Source organism: Procambarus clarkii, chromosome 13 (genome assembly GCF_040958095.1).
Source record: "Procambarus clarkii isolate CNS0578487 chromosome 13, FALCON_Pclarkii_2.0, whole genome shotgun sequence".
Classification (NCBI taxonomy): Eukaryota; Metazoa; Arthropoda; class Malacostraca; order Decapoda; family Cambaridae; genus Procambarus; species Procambarus clarkii.
Genome location: NC_091162.1, coordinates 4898274 through 4923734, shown reverse-complemented (window position 1 = coordinate 4923734; position 25461 = coordinate 4898274). Strand labels below are relative to the sequence as shown.

Here is a 25461-nt window from a genome sequence, read left to right as displayed (position 1 = left end):
ACACAAATTTACAGTAAATTATTTACATACAAAAAAGTCAAAATAAAATGTAATAAGTATAGAGAAATTATACACTGTATACTCAAGATTTAGATGTAGAAGCTACATTTATGTGCAGGAGTATAGGACATTAAAAAAGAGGGATGAGCGAGACATTTTCATTATCATGCATAACCTACAGTTATATTAAAGTTAGTTTAATGGTTTCAGGAGTGGGAAAATCGTCTTTAGTTCATCTCATATGTCATGGACAGTCTCTCAGCAATTCATCTTGGACAATTGGCTGTAGTGTGGAAGTTCGTGTTCACGAGTATCGTGAAGGAACACCAAGTCAGCGGCCATATTTTGTGGAGCTCTGGGATGTTGGTGGAAGCAACTCTCATAAGAATGCTCGACATGTGTTCTACAATCCAGTCCATGGTTTGTATATTAATACAGTTCTCTAGCCTAATTTTTATTTAATAGATTAATTTAAGTGGCCCAAAGCAACTCTAGAATGATTTTTAAGATTTACATTTCTTTGAAATTTAGTCCTAAAACATAAACACAGTTACTAAAAACTAGATTTATAAAAGCAATTTACTTAAACAAAATATTTTAAATTCTTTTCTGAGGTGAGCCCTGTTGGCTCCTTGAAGCTAACAAACTGATATCCACCATATTAGTCTAGATCATCAGTTACTGGAGTGTTTATGCCTACCAGGAACCACGAGCCAGAACCTGCTTTCCTCAGAGAGGCAAAGGGAGGAGTGGCTTATGAACACTCCACTTTTGAGAGTATTGTCATGTCTGCCATTGACTTGGCAGAAAGGTAGGTAGATAACAAAAATTATCACCCAGAAAGGGAAGTGAACCATTACAAGCCTAAAGCTAAGAACTTAGCCAGAGGCTAAGAACTCCCCCCCCAAGAAGAAAACAACAAGCAAGCAAATGTCCACTCAACCAGTGCGCCCGCTCGTTAGCCCCCCCCCCCCCAAGGCGGCCCAACCGCTCACACCAGCACTTCATCGAATGATGCTCTGTAGAGCTCACGCTATCTCTGGCCTCATTCTCCTGCTGGATTTTACCCTGTGTGTTTGTGCTGGCTGTGTGATTATTGTGTGGTGGCCAGGTATTTTAAGAAGTACTCAGGCTGCATGCATCTAGGGTTCCCTTCCCTAGGTGCGCTGTAGGTACTGCCCTTGTGTGTTCAGGATTTTTTTCCTCTGGTACGTTCGGGATTACACTTCCATTGAGGTTGTATTGCTTGTCATTGATCTTGCCCTTGAGGTTCAGTAAGGGTCGTGGGGTTTGGCCCTGGGTAGTGAGTGCTGTTGTTGCTGGCTGGGGTGCACAGTGTTTTGCGCAGCTTGCATATTCGCGGTGGTCATCTCTCTCTCTCTGGCCTCTGGTTGTCTGTGGTGTATTTTGGAGGGTTTCATGTGTTTATTTGTATTTTTCCTGGAGGTGGTTTGCCTAGCTTCTGGTTAGGTTCACCTAGGTTGTGTTTGATGGTCCTCCTGTGGGCCCCCTCGAGTTTGCACGCACAGCTACCTGGGGGTCAGTTTGCTCTTTATTAGATGGGGTTCAACCGGCTTTAGCTACACCAGTGCCTGGGCTCCCCATCCAGATTCCTCCTCCTGTGGGGCCTGGTAAATCCCTTGGGGCACGTTGCAACCATGGATATGTCTTCCGAGTCCCCACTCACATTGTGCAAGTTTGAAGGTTGTTTGTTGTCTCTTGTATCAGGGTGGTGATCATCTTTTCTGCCTCTGTCATCATGCCACTTGTTGGGTTAGTGACACCTACGATCCGGAGTCGTGTGGACCTGTTCCCCGCTCGTCCTCCAACTTACCTGTTCCTCAGAAGCCCTTAGGGGTCAGGTAGCAGCAGCATTGCTGTTTAGGTTTTTGTTGTTGCAATGCATCCGGTGCGTGATGCAGTTGGATGCCCCAGAGCTGCCTCGTTTTGGTTTTAGGGACCAGGAATTGGGGGTTTTGGCCACTTTGACCTTGGTTTTACTCGCTCCCCCAATTCCTACCTGGTGGGCATGGTTCGTCCTGCTCCTTCCCCCTTGTTCCTAGCTCCCAAACGTCTGAGGGTCTTGGAGTTGGGGGTAAGGGTTTAGCTCAGGATGAGACTTGGGTGATTTTGGGGGCTGCCCCATCTGATGTGGGTATGGAAGCGGTTGAGTATGATTGTTCGGCCGAAGCTTCTGGGTCCTCCTGGCAGACTTTGATGCTTTTCCCCTTGGACTCCGCCTTTTCTTTAGGGGGCAGTAGGCCTGGATGTGGGTTCGGCCCAGGGTCTATGTTGAGGGTTCCCGGAGCATGGGGGGAGTCACCTTGGGGCTCTTGGGCCCCATTTGATCCTGCTTGGGCTTTGGTGCCTTCGGGGCAGGGGTTCTTGTTACAGGATTCGTCGTTTTCATATCCTTCTTACCTGTACGAATTTGATTTTGGGGCGACTTTCCTCCCCCCATCCCCCGGGTTCATTTCCAGGTGCCTATGGGTTCTTCAAATTCATCTTTCCAGAGGTTTTCTTCTGCTTGGATTTCCTCTACAGAGGTTCAGGAGGCCCTTGGTGGTTTCCTCCTGCGAGACCCGGAATTCGCCTCTATTCTGGATATGACCTCTTTTGAGTTCGGTTTCTCTTCCCCCCATTGGGTGCATTATGAGGCTCCTGGGTTGTCTTGGCTTGCAGACTGCCCTTTCTTTGCTCTTTGGGCTTGGCATGGGTTTTGTCGTACCCGCACACTTGAGTGGTAGGAAGTTTTCCTCGGTTTTACAGGGTTTTCTTGGGGGCTCTTTTGAGCTCCCCAATTAGTACCTCTATGCCCCTGCGCTTTCTCGTGAGGTTGGGTTGCTGCAGTTGCACACTCAGGTCCCCATGCATTCGGCTGCATTAGTAGCTGAGGATCGTTGCTCTCGCGGTCATTTGGCTTCGATTTTGCGCATCTTTAGTCTTCTGGAGCTGTGTTTTGACTGGCTTTTGGAGGATTTCATTCATTGAGTGCTTGGTCTTCGACTACAGTGCTGGTCTCTATTGTGCGGGCGTCAGCAGCATTGCTGAAGCTTTTTGCCTCTATCCTCCGGGAGGCGGTTTCCACGTTCCACGGTTCCACGTTATTGCCTCCTGCCTCGTGTGTCGACAAGTTGTCCTTGCTCTCTCTTGACTTCACTTGGGCCCTGGCTCTTCAATCTTTGACTCCCCTTTTGTCCATTGTTGTTTTTGGATGCCATTGTGAGTCAGTTTTTGACGGCTGCATCTTCCAGTTGCTGTCCTATTTCTGATTTGCTGGTGCTCGGGGGGGAAGAGGGTGTCGTTCCCGGTCTTCCTGGTGTGGTCGTGCCAGGGTGGATCCTTTTCGTTCGGGTGGGTTCGGGGTTGGCGGGACAGGCCTCTTCTCCTGCGCTTTGTTGAGTCAGAGCTACGACTTCCGTAGCTCGAGGTGGGCCAGTAATGCCAGCTTCTGAGCTGGTGATTCCTCTGAGGCTCATTGCTCCTCGTGCCTCTCTTGAGGGGGTCAGGTTCTGGCTCATGGTCCTCAGTAGGCAAGAACTCCTAGCACTCTGACTGATGCCAGAAAGTTATACATATCCATTCAGCCTGGATAGTTCCGGGGAGCCTCCGGGACTCACCCAGAAAATGGCATTTCATTACATTCAACGCTGTTTTTTTTTTGGTATGCGCCTGTGGGTGACAAATGCTAATTAGCCATGAGCCACACAAGGGTTAACAAATTCAACACAATTAATAAACTTGGGCATCATTTTGAATCTGTGTTTCAAATGAATATCCAGTCTTCAACAAGATGAGCATTTTGTTGTTGCTTTATTAATAAGCAACACCACCATGTTGACAAGTTACATGTGTGAAGTTACAAAGTTTCAACCCAAAGACAAAAACTAGCTTACCAGTGCCACTGATATGTGGTACCACCACATATCAGTGGTGGTACCACATATTTGTGCCATCTCACAGCTCTGGTGGATTTTCCCACTGATGTATGTGTGTAGAACTGTTGTCATTTAAACCAGACTGGGCCAAAATAACAAGCAAGCCACCAGTCACATTGAATGAGGAAATTTTAAATCGATTTATTTTATTTGATATATATGATTGATTAAGTGTGTAAAATAAAATAATCGTTAAATTATATGTCGAACAGTTTCAGATTTAAGCACAAGAATAGGGATCATGAGTGTGTGTGATATGTTTTACCTGGGTTGCAAGTAATGAAGTGTGAAAAACCCTGCTTTATACAGGATATATATATATATATATATACTGTAACCCCGCGATTATCCAGGATTCAAACATCCGGAAAACGCCCTTATATGGCCAAAATCGTGATCGGATAAAGTTATCACAATATCCGGCCAAAATGGCCACAGGAACCGGATAAAAGCTGGTTTGGCTGGATGAAAATACGCCATACCGTATTAATCCCATCTGTGGCTCTAGACGCACTGTGGAGGAGGGGGTGGAGTAGGTGGGTGGTGTTGGGAGGGACCACCTGGGTACAGGAAATACCATTAATTTTAGAACAATTAATCATAGCCAAAAACAAATTAAATAAGTACTAGTAATTATGTAATAACAAATAAATAAGTTTCCTAAAAGCATTGTGCACAGGCTGAAGTTTCCTTAAAAAATATTGTGAATTTTTTTCCTCCTGGCGGCCTACGTAACGTGCTATAGCTGCCCCACCCCAAGTGGACCCGTCCAACACTGGTCAACCCATGTGCGTCTGTCCCTCGTGTTATACACAGTGCTGCGCCATTAGTGAAATATTTTTTTAAATAACTTTTTTATTTTCATAGTAACTTTGAACATTTTTGGCCAAGACTATGTCTGGTAGCAGCATCAATCGTTCTGGAAGTGTTAAGAGGAAGAAGATTGTCCTAGCAATTAAAGACAAGTTACGTGTTGTTCAACCAGTGAGGCGTCACAGGCAGCCAAGCGCCTTCAACAAGTGAGGCGCTACAGGCAAGCCAAGCGCCTTCAACAAGTGAGGCGCCACAGGCAAGCCAAGCTCCTTCAACAAGTGAGGCATTACAGGCAAGCCAAGCGCTTTCAACAAGTGAGGCGCCACAGGCAAGCCAAGCTCCTTCCACAAGTGAGGCATTACAGGCAAGCCAAGCGCCTTTAACAAGTGAGGCGTCACAGGCAAGCCAAGTGCCTTCAACAAGTGAGGGCATGCAAGCGCTTCAACAAGTGAGGTGCAAGCAAGCGCCTTCAACAAGTGAGGCCTCACAGGCAACCCAAATGCCTTTAACCAGTGAGGCTTCAGCAGCTGGCAGTCAAAACTAACTTAGCTTAATGAACTGTACAGTAATTTTAAGTGTTAATTTTAGTGTTGTGTTAGTACAGTACAACCTCGATTCAACGTACTATATGGGACCAACCCCAGTTCGTTGGAGCGTTGGATTCGTTGCAAGAGGTGACCTTCAGGAGGCGTTTGTGTCAGTGTCTTTTTTTTCTTGTATACAATAAAAATGCATTATCATATTACATACTCTACCGATATATTACTTTTCTACTAAAAATACTGTAATTCATAAATTTACCTTATTGTTGAAGTTATGTCCATCATGAAGTTTCGTGAAGTTGTGAATGCTCTACATTAAATACGTACTGCAGTGCATTATTCCGTTAGCACTGTGTTGATTAAAAGTAGTTCTGCTGTATGTTGAGTACTACAATACAGTTTATGAAAACTATTGTACACTAAAATTACTGCAACTTTAATTTTAACACTGTGTACACACTTAAATTTAACACTTGTTCTAACTGTTCACGCTGCACACGATGTTTTTAGATGTTTGCATCAGCTTTGCTGGTGCTCGCTACTGCTGTGGGTTCAGCTGCTTCTGAGCTGGTGCTGGCTGCTGTTGTACCAGTGCTGGGTACAACTGTGCTTGTGCTGGGTACGGCTGTTGTACCAGTGCTGGGTACAACTGTGCTTGTGCTGGGTACGGCTGTGCTCGTGCTGGGTACGGCTGTTCTCGTGCTGGGTTCGGCTGTTCTCGTGCTTGGTGCGGCTGTTCTCTTGCTGGGTACAGCTGTTCTCGTGCTGGGTACAGCTGTTCTCGTGCTGGGTATGGCTGTTCTCGTGCTGGGTATGGCTGTTCTCGTGCTGGGTACGGCTGTTCTCGTGTTGGGTACGGCTGTTCTTGTGCTGGTTGATTTTCTGCTACTAGTTCTTGCAAAATATAGCTTCATTTTTGGCATTAATAAGGCACTATTAGTAAGCCCCTGAGACATTTTGTTTTATAACCAAAGAGTTGTAGTAAAAAATGGTCAATTCCACGATTATTCTTCCACTGGCGGATAAATACTGTACGTCAATCGCAGACAAAGCCAAGGGCACTGGGTGCATACTGTACGAACGCAGACTAAGTCTATACGTACACCCTTTAGTAGGCTGGTGTTTAAGCCTGATCCAGTAACATAAATTTCCCTTAACAATTCGATTTACATCAAATTATATATTTTTGGGTTATATATTTAGTTTAGCAACATTATTACGATAATAAGAGCTATAAAAAATACTTATTTTGGAACCGATTTATTAATTTTATTATTTCGAAGCCGTAGGTCACTGAACTGTGGCGACGAAATCAAACAAAACTGCCTGGTGTGTTCGATTTCCAGTAACATACATTTCTCTCAAATATTCAATTTACATCAAATTATATATTTTTGGGTTACATATTTAGCTTAGCAACATTATTACGATAATAAGAGCTATAAAAAATACTTACTTTGGAACTGATTTATTAATTTTATTATTTCGAAGCCGTAGATCGCTGAACTGTGGCGACGAAATCGAACACAACAAGCATGGTGTTGTATGGACAGGGATTAGACCTGTCCACTCGTGCTGGTGTTGTGCTGCCAATAACGTGAATAATTTCTCAAATAGGAGATATCTATCTTATTACAGTATATTTTTGGTTTTATTTAGTTTAGTTTAATTAGGATAATAGAGAGTTATTAAAACACCAGTTTTAGAAATGATTTATTAATGTGAAACGTTCAAAGCCATGGGTCACTGAACTATGACAACACAGACGAAAGTGAATGAAACCTCACTGTAAAATGAAATTTACTGTACAGTATTCCCTTATCTGTCCACCCTCACTCGTCTTGTTTCATCACAGAAAATGTATATAAGAAGATTTCAACATATTAGCTAGCTATTCACGCTTCAGCCTTTAAATTAATTTACAAAGATACGTGTGCCACAAGTCGGTGAACGAAAATCATTGAAACTCAGTCGTTCACTTGTGTGGACGACTCTGGCTGGAGTTTGGTTAATATGCGTCACTTCTTGTGGACCATTCTGGCTGGTGTTTGGTTCATATGATTCACTTGTTGTGTGGTCCACTTGTGTGATCCAACTTGTCTTATGAAGGAATTATTAATTGTAATCTGTGATAGAATGAAACAGTTTTCCACCACTCTGTGAACTCTGTCCCAACATCGTAAGCTTGTGGACCACTTGTGGTCCACTTGTGTGGTCCATTTGTGTGGTCCATTTGTGTGATCCAACTTGTCATATGAAGGAAATATTAATTGTAATATGTGATGGTATGGTAAAGTTTTTCCACCACTGTGAACTCTGTCCCAACATCGTAAGCTTGTGGACCACTTGTGGACCACATGTGCGGTCCACTTGTGTGGTCCACTTGTGTGATCAAACTTGTCATATGAAGGAATTAATAATTGTAATCTGTGATAGAATGTGAAAGTTTTACACCAGTCTGTGAACTCTGTCTCGACATCGTAAGCAAATCCGAACATCCCCCGCTTCGGCGAACCATTGTTCGTCGAACCGGGTGAGTAAATCCGGCCTGAAAAGTGTGTGAACTAGCCGGAGATTCGTTGAATCGGGGTACGTTGAATCGAGGTTGTACTGTATAGGTTACGTAAATTAAGAATTTTTAACTTCAAGATGTGTGGCAAAAATCAAGAAGACGAACACCAGCAAGGTAAGTTGAGGTTTCTAGTTGAATATTTAATAATTGTATGTGGCAAGGCAATTCAAATTATGTTGTTTGTAGTATAAAAATAGTTGGAAATGGTCACTTTTGGACTCGTAGGTGAAAAAGTACCATTATCTGAAAAATGTGATAATCTGGCTGAGGGTCCTTCCCATATAGTTCGGATGATCGAGTGGAGACAGTATATATATATATATATATATTTATATATATATATATATTAATTATATATATAATATATATATATATATATATATATATATACAGTGGAACCTCTATTAACGAGTGGCTCTATTAACGAGTTTTTCCAGTAACGAGCAAGCCACTCGCAGCAAATTTGTCTCTATTGACGAGCTCGCCTCTATTAACGAGTGAAACCACATGGCGCTTCCTAGCGTCTCGCGGGTTCTCGCAAATTCTCGGACGCCTCCGACGCCAGTGTTGTTGTTGTATCTCACACGACAAGCATCCCTCTGGATTTATTTGAGCTTTTCTTTGGGTTTTTAGTGGTTTTGCGACTACAATTTGTAACACACGATGCCTCCAAAGAAGCTGCTTGCTAAAGATAGTGTTTTCAAGAGGAAGAAAGACAATTATTATGGATTTCAAGAAGGAAATTATAGCAAAGCATGAGTGTGGTGTCTGTGTGATTGATCAACAATTGACAGCAACTACTCTTCATAAGGTAAAGTAAATATTAAAACACTACAACAAAACATTTATATTTACATGTGCAGTATTATATTTACATAAAAAAAAGTCATACAAGTATGGATGTTTTTGGGAGTGGAACGGATTAAATTTATTTCCTTTATTTTAAATGGGGAAATTTGTTTCCAAAGACAAGTTTTCCAGGTAACGAGCTCGGTGCCAGAACGGATTAAACTCGTTAATAGAGGTTCCACTGTATATATATATATATATATATATATATATATATATATATATATATATATATATATATATATATATATATATATATATATATATAATGGAATACTCAACAGTGGATATAAATTTTATTAGTTTAAGTTCAGAAAAGACAAGAGTAAATGCTGCTTTGGAAACAGGGTTGTTAAGTTATAGACCAATTACCGCGTAAAATTATAGATGTGGGATTACTAGTTTGTTTCTTTTGTAGGTTAGATACACTGTGTATATGAATGGCCGTGGATGGATATAAATGGGAGTTGCTGTATGGGGTTCAACAGACTTTCTATAGTTTCTCAGCTCTTATGCTCTTACAAGATAATACTATGTTTAAGGTCTAGGAACAATAGAACAGAAGGTATTGTCGTAGTCTTCAAAATGTATATACTGTACTGTATATGACTAAATATGTATATGACTAATATGTATATAAATATGTATATAACTATAATTACCTAAGTATAATTACCTAAGTGTAGTTACAGGATGAGAGCTACGCTCGTGGTGTCTCGTCTTCCCAGCACTCTTTGTCATATAACGCTTTGAAACTACTGACGGTCTTGGCCTCCACCACCTTCTCACCTAACTTGTTCCAACCGTCTACCACTCTGTTTGCGAAAGTGAATTTTCTTATATTTCTTCGGCATCTGTGTTTACCTAGTTTATATCTATGACCTCTTGTTCTTAAAGTTCCTGGTCTCAGGAAATCTTCCCTATCGATTTTATCAATTCCTGTTACTATTTTATATGTAGTGATCATATCACCTCTTTTTCTTCTGTCTTCCAGTTTTGGCATATTTAATGCCTCTAACCTCTCTTTGTAGCTCTTGCCCTTCAGTTCTGGGATCCACTTAGTAGCATGTCTTTGCACCTTTTCCAGTTTGTTGATGTGCTTCTTAAGATATGGGCACCACACAACCGCTGCATATTCTAGCTTTGGCCTAACAAAAGTCGTGAACAATTTCTTTAGTATATCACCATCCATGTATTTAAAAGCAATTCTGAAGCTAGAAAGTGTGGCATAGGCTCCTCGCACAATATTCTTTATGTTGTCCTCAGGTGATAGTTTTCTATCTAGAACCACCCGTAGATCTTTTTCTTTATCAGAATTCTTTAAAGATTTCTCACATAATATATAGGTTGTGTGGGGTCTATGTTCTCCTATTCCACATTCCAAAACATGGCATTTAATAACATTAAATTCCATTTGCCAAGTGGTGCTCCATATACTTATTTTGTCCAGGTCATCTTGAAGGGCATGACAATCATCTAAGTTTCTTATCCTTCCTATTATCTTAGCATCATCAGCAAACGTGTTCATATAATTCTGTATACCAACTGGTAGATCATTTATGTAGACAATAAACATCACTGGTGCAAGAACTGAACCCTGTGGTACTCCACTTGTGACATTTCTCCAGTCCGATACATTGCCTCTGATCACTGCCCTCATTTTTCTATCAGTCAGAAAATTTTTCATCCATGTTAGAAGCGTACTTGTCACCCCTCCAATATTTTCCAGTTTCCAGAACAACCTCTTATGTGGAACTCTGTAAAAGCCTTTTTTAGGTCCAGATAGATGCAGTCAACCCAACCATCTCTTTCCTGTAATATCTCTGTTGCTCGATCATAGAAACTGAGTAAATTCGATACACAGGATCTTCCAGATTGAAAACCATACTGTCTGTTTGATATTATATAATTTCTCTCCAGGTGTTCTACTCATTTAGTTTTAATTATTTTTTCCAATATTTTGACTATTACACTTGTCAATGATACCGGTCTATAATTAAGGGGGTCTTCCCTGCTTCCGCTTTTGTAGATTGGAACTATGTTAGCCTTTTTCCACACATCAGCTACAACTCCTGTAAACAGGGATGCCTGAAAAATCAGTTGAAGAGGAATGCTGAGCTCAGGTGCACATTCTCTCAGAACCCATGGTGAAACTCCATCTGGACCAACTGCCTTGTTCTTATTTAGCTCCTTGAGCATTTTTTCCACTTCATCTCTAGACACCTCTATGTGCTCTATGTTGTTCTCTGGAATTCTTATTGTATCTGGTTCCCTGAAGATTTCATTTTGAACAAACACACTTTGGAACTTTTTGTTTAATGTTTCACACATTTCCTTTTCATTTTCCGTGAATCTATTTCCCATTTTCAACCTCTGTATATCATCCTTTACCTGCAATTTGTTGTTTATGAATTTATAGAATAGACCTGGTTCTGTTTTACATTTGTCTGCAATAGCTTTTTAAAAATTTCTTTCTGCCTCTCTCCTCACTGCCGTGTAGTTGTTTCTCGCATCTTTGTATCGCTGGTATGTTTGGGGGTTTGGCCTCTTCCTGTATTGATTCCATTTTTGTGTCTTTTGGTCTCTGGCCCTCTCGCACTTTCTGTTGAACCAATCCTGTTTCCTAGTTCTGCTTCTCTGTTTTGGTATAAATTTTTTTGTGCCTTCATCATATATTTCACAAAACTTGACATACATCTCATTCACTTCCTTGCCTAGCAACAAGTCTGTCCAATTATACCCACTAAAAAAATTTCTAAGGTTGCCATAATGTCCTCTCCTAAAGTCAGGTTTTTCAATTGCATCAACCTTCATATTTTCTTCCAGATTATAACGCATTGCATACTTTATTCCCAAAAAGACATGGTCACTTTTACCCAAGGGAGGAAGGTACTGAATGTCAAATATTTCTTCCTCCTTCCTGGTAAATATCAAATCTAGCATGGAGGGGATGTCCCCTTCCCTCATCCTCGTAGCTTGTTTAACATGTTGATACAAGAATGTTTCCAGGATGAGGTCTACAAATTTACAGGTCCAGAAATCTTCTGTTTTAGCTTCATATGCTTCCCAGTCTATGGCTTTCAAGTTGAAGTTGCTGACTATCAACAGTCGTGAACTATCGTTTTCCGCTTTCGCTATGATCTCTCTCTCATTATTGTTATAAGACCTTCTCTTTTACTATCTAGCTCCTCCTTTGACCATGTGCTGCTTAGCGGTGGACTGTATGCATTTATGATCATTAGTTTATCATCCTCATGGCAGATCTCTAGTCCTATTATGTCAACTTCTTGTGGATTGGCAGTCATTATTTCGTTCACCTTTAGGTGTTCTTTCACCAGCACAGCAACGCCACCACCTTTCCTAATTTTTCTGTCCCGTCTCCAAATTGAGTAGCCCCTTGGGAATATGACTTCATTTAAAATAACATCTTCAAGTTTTGTCTCCGTGAGTGCAACAATGTCTAGTGTCTGCAGCTGTATTACATCACTTAACTCCAGTATCTTCGATCTTACTCCATCTATGTTGGTGTATGCAATCTTCAGGAACTTGTTCCCCCTCTTCTTATTTTTCACTCCCCCTCTCTCTAATGATTTTGTTGGTTTGCCTTTATGTACCACTTTACTGGTCTGCCTACCCCTATCACTTTGTAGAAAAAAGAATTGATTTCTTCTTCATTCCTGCTCTCATTTAAATGTTTTGCCTCGGCGAGGTTCAATTTCAGCTTCTCTCTATCTTCTTTTGAAAGATCTCGTCTTAACGACCACCCTTTCCCATCCTCATCACTTTGTAATTTTCTAGCATTCCTTAGTACTTCTTCCATCTGTTTGGCACCATGTAGGGTGATCCTCAAAGGTCGATCTTTCCCTTTTTACATATCTGCCTATTCTCCTGTAGTCGCACACATTCTCTCTGGTTGTAAGACCTTCCACGAGGCCAACAATTTTATCTACTACTTTTGCTTCTTCTACAGCTCTTTCTGACCTAGATGTTATCTCCTTTTCTTTGCAGCCAAAAATGATCAGGGACTTACTCCGATCAACTGTGTTTTGCACCAACTTCGGGTTAGATGCCAATTCTTTTCTCACTTCCAGCCTAATGTTTGTTTTATCTTGGTTGTTGCAGTGTTTGACTTCCTTTACTGCTTCTTCTATTTTTTCCTTCTCCTTGGCCACTTGTACATAAGTGAGTTGCATATCTTTCTTGCACTGTTCTATTCCCTGTGTAACTTCCTCCATCTGTGCTGACAAAAGCTGTTTCTCCTGTTGAATTTCCTTGCCTAACCTATTGTAGTCATTTATGTTTAAATTTACTTTAACTTCTTCCAAAGCTATTTTTAATAGTTTATTTTCTTCTTCCATGGCTTTGCAATTTGTTTCCAATTGATTCTTATCCTTGCGCAAGTCTTTCACTAAACCCTCAAGACATAAAACTTTGCTATTCAAATGGTCATTACTTTCTTTCAATTTACTAATTATTTCTACATGAGAGGTCACTATAGTATCTAATTTTACCAACTTGTTGTATAGACTGGTTATATCAATGCTTTCTTCACTGAATCCAACAAAATCAAACTCTGTTTTGTATTTCCTTTTGCCGGCGGCCATCTTGAATGTTGTTCTCTACACTGTAAACACTAGGGCAACTTTTTCTCATCCAATTTTTCACTTCCCTTGGCACATTCCTGTTATCTCACCTATTTTTCAAAAGCACTATACCTTTAAGTACTCTGGGACACCACTCACTATTATCATCCTGTACTACAATACTTAGGATTGTTGAAATATGCTGGAGCTCCTCTTGTCTGCCTCTTGGGATCGAACTTGGGATAGATCTGTATATGACTGTATATACTAAAAAGAGAATCCATCACTTTAGAACAAAATTACTGGTAATGTATTTTCATTCGTGCCTAAGATTGGGCCTAGACTTCCACTTGAAAGGTATAGAACATTATTGATGGGATGCTCGATATTAAAATTATATATAATTTATGCTCAGAAGTGGGTGAAGTAGATAAAGAAATAAATGATTTTAACAAATGCATGACAAATAGGAAAAGGATGATTGCGAGACAGGAAGTGGCAGGGTGGAGGAAGGGATGTGTTGGGTCCCTCACAATTCATTATTTGGACTACTACTATTTTTAAATGTATGTAACATTTATATAAATGACCTCCTGGTGATGCCCATTATCATTGATATAAATATAGTACTGTACACACATTTAAACAAGGGAAAAGGTGGTAATAAGGTATAACTACTTGGCTGGATATCACCATTGTGTGGTTTGGATACCTGGCAACGACATAATTCTGGCCACAAGTGTTTGTCAATGTCTACATACATATTGCACCTATAACATAAATTATGGTGTCATGATAGAGATGAATATATATCACCTTTCAATCATACCATAGTTTTTCTGGGGGGGGGGGAGCCCCTTTGGCTCCCCGGATCTATCCAGCTATCCAGGCTGATATGGATATATTAGACTTTAGCATCAGTCAATGTAAATGGAGCTCTAGGCCTACCGAGAACCACGACCTCAGATCTTGGCCCCCCTCAGAGAGGTACAAGGAGCAATGGCCTATAGAAATGCACATGTGGTTATGGAGCATTCTATGTCTGCTATCGATTGGGTCAGGCTCCTAGCAAGGTTAGCATCCCAAAATTAACCCTTATTCTGGTGGAAACTACTACTGAAAGTCAAACGAGTGGACAGAACTCCCCAAATGAAAATGAGTAAACGAGTATGATGTCACCACGTCGCTGCGCCGCTTGTCTGCACAACCCCCACCCACCCTGGGAGGGGGAAGGAGAAGCCCCAGACCCTCATGCCGGGGATCCACCCTGTTGTTTTATGGCTGATGTGAATGGCATAGAACGTGTGAATTCCACAAGTCACCTTGGGATCTACCTCTGCTTGTTCTTTTGCTGCTTGGTGATCGACCACCCTTAGTGTGCTGGGGTGTTTTCTGCACCCTTGTTTGCCTTTGGGAAGGGGTAGTTTGCATTGGTAGGGGCACGGGGTACTGCACAGCTAGTTATCACCTCCCATAGCGGCCGGCTCTGTTCTGCTGGGCACACTGTCCTGTGGGTTTTTTCCTTTGTCTTTGTTTGACCTACTTGGTGGGGGATGGGGGTCTGCCTCTTGTGTTAGGTTGTTACCATTGTCTTTGGTGGTACCTCCACTAGGTCCCCGTGAGTGGGGACCCGTGAGTGGACACATCCCAGGGGTTCAGCTTTTAGTGGATCTCTTGGTAGGTTTGGGTGCCAGTTAGCAGTACCCTGCTTGGGATTCCCTTAGCAATACCAGTCTAAGGGCCCCTGGGAATCCCCGCGGGGGCGCATGGGTCTGATGAATGCCACCCCTGTATACCCTCTTGCTTTGTGCGAGTTTGAGTGACTCGTCTTTAGGTGACTCACTGCTTTTGTCTCTGTCATGCTGCCTGTTGGGTTGGTGACACCTTCAACCTAGAATCCTGCAAGTTTTGTTGCTTGTTAGTAACTCAGTTCACCCAGTCCACTAATGATTCTATTTGGGTGCAGGCAGCTCAGACGTTGCATGCTAGGTTTAGGTTGCTGCAGTGCGCTAGGTTGGTTGCTGTCCCAGAAGCCTCAAGGCTGCCCCGTTTTGGTTATAAGGACCTGGACTTGGGGTGGTAGTCTCCTCGACTCTGGTTCAGTCTGCACCCCCCTCGTCCTTTCTTCAGCTGTGGTTCATTCTGCCTCCCCCCCCCTCTACTTCCAGCTCCAAAGCATCTGAGGGCTTAAGGGTCGGAGCTGGGTTAAGCTGGATTTGAGACTCTGGCAGTTTCAGGAGATGCCCCTTCTGGGGTAGCAACAGAGGCATTCGAGTCGGTTCCTCCAGCCGTGGTGTCTGGATCCAACCAGTGGGCCCCTTTCCTTCCCGCCTTTCTGACTGCTCCGGCTTTTTCTTTAGGGGCCGGGGCTTTGGCTTTGGATGACGGCTCACCCCCAGATTCTGATGTGGAGGTTCTCGTGGCTGGGGAGGGGTTGACTTGGGGGCCTTGGGCCCCATTGGACCCTGCTTGGGTTTTTCTACCCTCAGAGCTTGTTACGAGGAACGGGTTTTCTTTTCCCCCTATGCGTACGAGTTGGATTTGGTGTCAGCCCCTCCCCGGGTTCGATTCCGTGTCCCTTCGGGTTCATTGGTTCCTTCCTTCCGGAGGTTTTCGACTTCCCGCATCTCGCCTCATGAGGTGCGGGAAGCAATTGGGGCTTACCTCCTGCGCGACCTGAATTACACCTCTATCATGAATCCGTCTTCATACAGGTTAGGGCCATGGCTCTTAGGTTTTCATTACCTTTTTGTCCCTTGCTGTTTGCTGATTCTGTGGTTGAGCAGTATCTGCAGGCAGCTTCTTCTAGTTGCTGTCCGATGTTGGACTTGTTGGTTCTCCGGGGGGGCCCAAAAGGGTTCTTCAACCCTATAGATAGTGGGGGGCCACTTGCGGATCAGTGATCAGGCTCCTTTCAGACTGCTCGCTGGTGGTTCATTGCCTGTACTGCAGGGGTTCGATGCGGTCTTTGGCTCTTTGGGGCTGGTCGTTTCGGGTGACTCGTCTGCTGAAAGACTTACCATGGAAGAGTTGTCTTCTTGGCCTTTAGTGGCCGGCCCAGCCTTGGTTTCAGGCGCTGCTTGCTCGGTGTCCGAATCCATGGGTCTTCCTACGGTTCCACCTCTTTCGGGGGTTCGGCCCGGTCTGCTACGTGGCTGGTTTAATCATCTCCTCGAGTTTTCGCGTCTGGTCTTTTTGAGTCGAGTCTATCACTGTTTGTATGGTGATCAGGAGGTTTCTTTGGTGGTGTCCCAACTGCGTGCTTCGTCTCGGTGTCAGTATGAAGTTTCCTGGTAGGCCTGCCGTTTTTTCTTGTCCCTTCGTAGGTTTCTTTCGGTTTCTGATGCAGTGGTATTGTCCTTTCTATCGTTGTTGTTTCAGGACCATCATCTTCTGCCAAATACTGTTGCCTCTTATCGTGCGGCACTTATGAAGCCACTGCAGCTTACGTTCGGGGTTGATGTTCCTTCAGCACCGTTTTGCAAGCTGTGTCGTGCGTTGTTTCACTTCTGGCCTGCTCATACGCCGCCTGAGCCGTCCTGGTTTTTGGATCTGGCGTTCTTGAGGTTATCTTGAGATGATTTCGGGGCTTTTTAGTGTCCCTGTGGCCTGGTCCTCGACCAGGCCTCCACCCCCCAGGAAGCAACCCGTGACAGCTGACTAACACCCAGGTACCTATTTTACTGCTAGGTAACTTGGGCATAGGGTGAAAGAAACTCTGCCCATTGTTTCTCGCCGGCGCCTGGGATCGAACCCAGGCCCACAGGTTAACAAGTCCAGCGTGCTGTCCGCTCGGTCGACTGGCTCCTTCTCTCTTCTCCTCAGTTTCTAGTGGCGCCTTCGGTCAGGTTTGTTTCTCTCCGGCTTTTTCCTGTTGGCATTTTCCTATGCGGGTCTGGTCAGGCAGCTTCATGCTCTCCTCTGGCACACGGGTTTCTGCTCGTTTGGTTCTTTTGATAGGTTTGTTCGGTGGTGGCTGACTTTTTTTGGGCAGTATGAGTCTGCTGTTTTCAGGAGGGGTCCTTGGGTTATTGATGCTTGGTTGGTTAGGCCGGAGGTGCTTCATGTGTTGTGTCCCGTTGCGGCTCTCTGCCGTTATTTGTGCGCCTCGGCTTCTGTGTCTGGGAACATGCTTTTGGTTGCCCCGGTTTCCCGTCTTCCCAGTTCCTGGGTTTGGGTTCGGGAAGGGGACTCCCCTTTCAAACAGTAACACCTCTCCTCCTCCTCCCTCCTCACCATCTTCCATATGTCAACAGGAGTCATCAGCAAGGGTAAGTCCCATTGGCAAGGGAGTTCGGGCGAGGGAGTCCTGCCAAGTCCCCTTGGCAAGGGAGTTCGGGCAAGGGAGTCCCCTTGCTCCATAACCCAGGGTTTCCTGGGGTCCTTTGGTACCGTTGGTTGTCTAGCCTTTTGATTTGAGTCACGCGTGGCGAATGCCTCCCGGGTGCATCCCTCTTTTCCTTATCTTTGGTAAAGTAGCTCCGAAGTAGCTCCAGGGAGCCGAAGGGGCTTCCCCAGAAAACCAGCGTTGAATGTAATGAAAGCAATTTTCTGGGCGAGACCCAAAGGCTCCCCGGCAACCTTCCCCCCCTCCCTCCGGTCAGTGGTTTTTCACTTGTTTTGACATCCAGCCACAGAACTGCAGGGTGGATCGCCGGTGCAAGGGTCCTAGGCTTCCTCTTTCCCCTCTAGAGGAGGGTGGGGGTTGTGGAGACAAGCGTCGAGGCGATGTGGTGACATCATGTTCGTTTGCTCATTTTTATTTGGGGCATTCTGTCCACCTGTTTGACTTTTAGTAGTAGTTTCACCTAGAAAGGCTCCCTTTAGGGAGCCGGCCGGCCGAGCAGACAGCACGCTGGACTTGTGATCCTGTGGTCCTGGGTTCGATCCCAGGCGCCGGCGAGAAACATTGGGCAGAGTTTCTTTCACCCTATGCCCCTGTTACCTAGCAGTAAAATAGGTACCTGGGTGTTAGTCAGCTGTCACGGGCTGCTTCCTGGGGGTGGAGGCCTGGTCGAGGACCGGGCCGCGGGGACACTAAAAAAAAAGCCCCGAAATCATCTCAAGATAACCTCAAGATAGAATAGGGTTTGTTTTGGAATGCTTACCTTTCTGGGTGCCTGACCCAGTAGATGGCAGACATAGAATGCTCCATAACCACATGTGTATTTCTATAGGCCATTCTCTTCGTGCCTTTCTGAGATGGCCAGGTTCTGGCTTGTGGTCCCTGGTAGGCCTAGAACTCTAATTCACATTGACTGATGCCAAAGTCTTATACAGGGGTACTTCGGTTTAAGAGTTTAATCCGTTCCTGGAGACAGCTAGCTCGTAACCCGAAAACTCGTAAACCGAAGCTAATTTCGCCATAAGAAATAATGGGAAATGAATTAATTTGTTCCTGACTACCCAAAAATACCACTTCAAATTAAATTTTATACCCAATTCATCCAAATCTACACTACAAAAGTATGTTCAAGTTATTACTGACCCTTGCTGATGACTCCTGTTGACATATGGAAGATGGTGAGGAGGGAGGAGGAGGAGAGGTGTTACTGTTTGGAAGGGGAGTCCCCTTCCATTATAACATCAGGCAGTGAAGATTTTTCTGGAGTGCACACTCTGGCACGTTTTGCCTGGATACCACTAGGTCCTGGTTGTGGCTCACTGCTTGATTTTCTCACTTTTCTCACAAGGAAATGTTCCATTAAAGATTGTTTTTCCCTTCTTTGCAACACTTGTCTGTAGTGAGGCATCACATGTCATTAAAAAGATCAATGCAACTGCCTACTACAGCTTTATCTGGGTGATTCTTTTCAGCAAAACTTTGCAGACCTTCCCATACTGCACACATTTTCTTAATTAATGAGGAAGAGACATTCTCTACTGCCTCCTCTTCCTCCTCTAAAGATTTGTTGTACTGCCTAGCTAGTTCAACAACACGAGTACCATTTTCATGCTTCCTAATGATCTCTTGTTTTTCCTCTATTGTCATTCTCACATGCGATTTCTTGCCTTGAACCTTATCACTGGCTTTCTTGGGACCTATTGCGAGATATATAATAACTTTTATGTTCAAATGGCCAAGTATCTGACAAAAAACTGTAAATCCTTGTGAAGAATTCAGGTGGGAAAGACACTGGGCGCGAGGCACTGGTAAACTGAGGGGCGATCGTTGTGCCACCATGCGCTAGGTTGGCCTGTACGGGTATCAACAAACTCATTACCTGATGCAATGCTCGTATCCTGATGCAAATTTTCCGAACAAATCGGGCTCGTAACCTGAAAAACTTGTAAGCAGGGACGCTCGTAACAAAGGGTTTCACTGTACAGTGGAACCTCGATTAGCGAGTGGCTCTGTTAACGAGTTTTTCCAGTAACGAGCAAGCCACTCGCAGCAAATTTGTCTCTATTGACAAGCTCGCCTCTATTAACGAGCAAAACCACATGGTGCTTCCTAGCATCTCGCAGGTTCTCACAAATTCTCGGACACCTCCGACGCCAGTGTTGTTGTTGTATCGCACACAACAAGCATCCCTCTGGATTTATTTGAGCTTTTCTTTGGGTTTTTAGTGGTTTTGCGACTACAATTTGTAACACACGATGTCTCCAAAGAAGCTGCTTGCTAAAGATAGTGTTGTCAAGAGGAAGAAAGACACAATTACTGTGGATTTGAAGAAGGAAATTATAGCAAAGCATGAGTGTGGTGTCTGTGTGATTGATCTCACAAGGAAGTATGGCAGGTCCTCATCAACAATTTACACCATTAGTAAGTGAATGAGGAGGTAAGGGACGATGCTGCCTCTTCCACTGAGATCAGGGAAGTGTTTGGAATGTTTGAAAAGGTGAACGCATTCTTGGAAAAGCTGCCCTGATAAAGCAGTGACAACCCGGTGTGTGAAAATGTGTAATTAATTTATCACTTTGTGATAATACTTTGTGAAAGTGTTATCACTTTTGCAGGTATATATATGTCGCTTGAACATGACACACTTTTTTCTCTTGAATGCACCCAAACACCCCGCTCAAGCGTCATTTGAGCAAATATTTCTATAAAATCCAATTCTTATCCGATCGACTTGGGGATTGTATACATGTTTGCCATGAAATTTCCGTTTTCTTTAATAACCACATTGCCTATTTGGGAGAATGGCATTGTATTGTATCTTCGTGGTAAGACTATTATATTGTTGACACAACGAGTGTAATCGACGTACAGAGCACCACTTGGTTTCCGAACTTTAGTTATCCGAAACTTCCAGTTTCCCGATTGGGGTTGGGGAGTCATGCTACCCGAACAAAGTTCGGGTAGGAAGGGGTCCGCCAAGCGTCACGCCGGCTTGTGGTGGTGGGTGGGCGATGGTCCAGTTTGCCCACTGTGACTTCACAGATTCACGGTCTATTATTCCGATTATTTTGAATTGCCATAAGGCTGGAATGTTCATTCTGTGCTTTTGTTTTACATATCTGCACAATCAAGAAACATCTGTGCACCATGTTGGCTCCAAATGCACGCATTGCGTCAGTGATGGCTGACTGGTGGGTGGATGGACGATGGAGTTTAGGTGGGAGGCAGTATGAATGAGGGGGGGGGGGAGAATCAGTGAGAGAGATGCTAGGAGGGAGGGGGAGGTAGGGAGAGATGTTAGGAGGTAGGGAGAGATGCTAAGAGGGAGGGGGAGGTAGGGAGAGATGCTAGGAGGTAGGCAGGAAGGGATGGAAGTAGTAGTGAGAATTAGGGAGGGAAAGGCAGGCTGGCAGGCACAGGCAGGCAGGCTGGCAGGCACAGGCAGGCAGGCTGGCAGGCACAGGCAGGCAGGCACAGGCAGGCAGACAGGCAGGCAGGCAGGCAGGCTAGCTTGCAGGCAGGGAGTGAGTGGTAGTCACGCGGTTGAACCGCATGACCTTGAGAGATGGGATGTAGGGGGGCGGGTGGTTTGTTGGTGGTGGGGGTGAGACCGGCTCATTCCCGAAGATAAGCCTAACACACACTACCCGTTAGCATGATGGCAGGGAGGGAGGCAGGCTGGCTGGAAAGGAAGCAGGCTGGCAGGCTGGGAAGGAGGCAGGCAGGCAGGCTGGGAAGGAGGCAGGCAGGCAGGCTGGGAAGGAGGCAGGCAGGCAGGCTGGGAAGGAGGCAGGCTGGGAAGGAGGCAGGCTGGCAGGCTGGGAAGGAGGCAGGCTGGCAGGCAGGGAAGGAGGCAGGCTGGGAAGGAGGCAGGCTGGCAGGCAGGGAAGGAGGCAGGCTGGGAAGGAGGCAGGCTGGGAAGGAAGCAGGCTGGCAGGCTGGGAAGGAGGCAGGCTGGGAAGGAGGCAGGCTGGGAAGGAAGCAGGCTGGCAGGCTGGGAAGGAAGCAGGCTGGCAGGCTGGGAAGGAAGCAGGCTGGCAGGCTGGGAAGGAGGCAGGCAGGCAGGCAGGCTGGGAAGGAGGCAGGCTGGGAAGGAGGCAGGCTGGGAAGGAAGCAGGCTGGGAAGGAGGCAGGCAGGCAGGCTGGGAAGGAGGCAGGCAGGCAGGCTGGGAAGGAGGCAGGCTGGGAAGGAGGCAGGCTGGGAAGGAGGCAGGCTGGGAAGGAAGCAGGCTGGCAGGCTGGGAAGGAGGCAGGCTGGGAAGGAGGCAGGCAGGCAGGCAGGAAGCGATATATGGGTGTTGAAGTGAGCCGTGAACCACGTGACCTTTGAGAGAGAGTGTGTGTGTGTGTGTGTGTGTGTATGGGTTTGGGGTGGGGGGTGGGGGTGGTGTTTCGGTGGTGGGGGGAGAGGGGGAGGTGTGTTGGTGGTGGGGGGAGAGGGGGAGGTGTGTCGGTGGTGGGGGGAGAGGGGGAGGTGTGTCGGTGGTGGGGGGAGAGGGGGAGGTGTGTCGGTGGTGGGGGGAGAGGGGGAGGTGTGTCGGTGGTGGGGGGAGAGGGGGAGGTGTGTCGGTGGTGGGGGAGGGACCGGCTGACTCCGTAAGCCTAACCACACTCCACAGACCTGTGACCCAGATTTGTTTCTTAAATGTACAGTACATCATCGTATATTTTAGGCAGGATGTTCCTGCAGGCTGGCAGGAAACATCCAGAGGATGTTTGCCAGACGTCTTAATAATCAGTTAGGAACAATTAAGGACTTTTATAAAGCGGATCAGGACTTCACTTATTGATGAGTACAAACAAAACACGGTCGCATTTACGCCATGAACCTGACGATTTTTTTCCCTAGAGTTTTTTTCATAAATTTTTCGGAAAAATTTCTTTTAACATTTCTAGTTTATTTTTTCCCCTCTATTTCTCGTATACGAACTTACATGTTAACCGACGGGTCTCGTCCCCAAGGGGTTCGGAAACCAAGTGGTGCTCTGTAGTTTTTTATTTGGTGCTGGTCTAACGCATCCTTGTGTGACATTTGAAATGAAATTTGGGTGAAATTCCCAAGAAGAGAGAGTCCGCCTGACTCAGAGGTGGATTCTCCTTCCACACCATAATCCGTCTCCTCCTTCCCACCTCTCCATCGTCTTCCTCAAGCCAGCAACTACTCTTCATAAGGTAAAGTAAACATTAAAATACTACAACAAAACATTTATATTTACATGTGCAGTATTATATTTACATAAAAAAAAGTCATACAAGTATGGATGTTTTTGGGAGTGGAACGGATTAAATTTATTTCCTTTATTTTAAATGGGGAAATTTGTTTCTTAAGACGAGTTTTCCAGGTAACGAGCTCGGTGCCAGAACGGATTAAACTCGTTAATAAAGGTTCCACTGTATATCCGTATGAGCCTAGAGAGCTGGATAGCTCTGGGGAGCCTTCGGGTCTCACCCAGAAAATGGCGTTTCATTGCATTTATTGATGGGTTTTCAATAATAATACTACACAGTACAGTATTTGTAATTTTTTATTTCACTTGAAATGGCAATCTTTTTTGAAGTGGCTTGCCACAAGAAATTTGAATGTACAGATACTTGTACTGAATGAAGTAAGAACATAACACTTTTTATTGTATTCATAAAAGATTTTCTTTCAGGCATCATTCTTGTACACGATCTGACCAATCGAAAATCGCAGCAAAATCTTCGTCGCTGGTTGTCTGAAATTCTGCTTCGGGAAGGGGGTGGGACGAAATCTCGAACTCCATTAGCAGATGACTTTGATGCAGAACTATTTGGAGGGTTTTCTCAGGTATATGGATTGAAAAAGGTAGCTATTAAATAAGTGTTTGCATTTAGCATCTGTACCTGGGAGCCTTGGTAGTGTCTGTCTGTCTACAAGGGGTAAGCGTGATGATTTTATGCTCTGTTGGTGGCTAAGTATTATTATTGTGTAATATTGTCCCTTACAGTTTACTGTGGCTTGTTCTGTATATAAATTTTAGATTTGTTCATATTGAAGTTGATGTTGAAGGTTTAGTGTAGTCAAGTTTAGGGCCGAGATATAGTTTAGCACAATGCGTTGTGTTGTCTGTTGAGGATCCACTAAAACTTGCCTTTAGTTGTGTAGGTTATGCTTATATATATTTGCTTATTTAAATACAGTGTGTTTATTTATTTAAGTTTATTTGTTCTGCTGCAAATGTGATAATAGGCACTAAGAACAAACAAACATGCTCTAAAAAAACACAGTAGGATTCTTTGTGAACTTTGATGTTCAGCTTGAACTTGTGAACAAAGATCCATTAACCTCACCTGCATTTCAAAAAGCCCCTTGTCTTCCTCACCATTGTGGTACCTATGGTATAAGCATTTGTGTAAACTTCTTATTGTATAAGATTATCTTGAGATGATTTTGGGGCTTTAGTGTCCCCACGGCCCGGTCCTCGACCAGGCCTCCACCCCCAGGAAGCAGCCCGTGACAGCTGACTAACACCCAGGTACCTATTTTACTGCTAGGTAACAGGGGCATAGGGTGAAAGAAACTCTGCCCATTGTTTCTCGCCGGCGCCTGGGATCGAACCCAGGACCACAGGATCACAAGTCCAGCGTGCTGTCCGCTCGGCTCCCTTTCCATAATAGGTAGGGGGACTCTTATAATATATGGTGGTTTATAATAGGCACTTATAGTAGGGTGGTTTTAAGTACAAATTTGTCTGAGGCACAGTGTTACGATCTTAATTTTCATATATATAGTACCTCAGGAATTGGCCGTTTTCAGGGCTTTTTGTAGAATTTTGAAAATTAACTTTTAAGAATGATCTGTCCAAATACAGGGACTTGACCTACAAGTAATTTTGTGTTAATCGCTCCTATATTTCATTTTTATGCATGAAGCATATACAAATAAGCACAGTGCCAACTCCAAAAAGTCTGTTATTGTTAGTAAGGCAATTATCTAGTATTATTGGTGCACACAATATTATTTTCTTGTATAAGGCAACTAAGGTCAAGTCTCTAATTTTACATCTATGCATTTTTTCTGTTCATATAGTCTAATTAAATCTTTGTGTACCTGTTCTTTAATTTGCCAACAGTCATTGATTGTCTTAATGCTTCACTCAATCTGACAGATTATGGCATCTTGAAACTTGGTGTTCGTGTATCACATTGCACAAAGAAATCACATTAACGTGATGTATCAATGAGAATATCAGTAGGAGTCATGAGGAGGAGGCAAACCTATGCTCTGGGTACTTGCAAGCAAACATCTCAGACTGCTACACCACGACGTGCTCAAAACAATGCGACCCTGGATTCAACTGAATCCTCTAAGGAATCATGAAGCTTACACTGAAGCCTAACCAGGGTTTCATTGCATTGCTTTTGACCATGTTGTAGGGTAGTGGTCTAAGGCATTTGCTTGGCACTATAGGTTTGAATCCTCTGCATGGCTCCTTCTGATTTTCTCATCTATACATCATGTTAATGAGATTTCCTTGTGCATTTGAAGAGAAGCGTAGAGTACAAACCAGAGAGCATGGGGGCAATTGTTAGTGCCACAAGCAGATGTTCATTTGTTCTGCCTCCATCATGCTGCCTGTTGGATCGGTGACATATTCAACCCTGAGTCGGGTGGAGAGTGCTCCCATCATGTTACTCATCTCACTACCCTTCCTGATGGTGTGGGGGCTCATCATGCAGTGACTGATGAGCTCTTTGTGTGAGGTTTTCTGTGTTACAGCAGTCTAGGTTGTGTGCTCATTTAGATGCCCCTGGAGCTGCCCTGCTTGATTTTTAGAGACCTGGATTTCGAGGTGTT

The 25461-nt window shown here is 44.3% G+C and overlaps 1 protein-coding gene across 2 annotated transcripts in view; it reads left to right on the top strand.

Annotated features, from left to right (window-relative positions):
• The window catches only part of LOC138364231 (rab-like protein 3), a 118036-nt gene that overhangs the window by 23261 nt on the left and 69314 nt on the right, over nucleotides 1-25461 (top strand). For both annotated transcript variants that reach the window (XM_069323559.1, XM_069323558.1), the window contains 2 exons: nucleotides 211-420; nucleotides 23297-23469. In XM_069323559.1, coding sequence (XP_069179660.1) covers nucleotides 211-420; nucleotides 23297-23469 — 383 coding nt within the window. The remainder of the gene's footprint in view (nucleotides 1-210; nucleotides 421-23296; nucleotides 23470-25461) is intronic.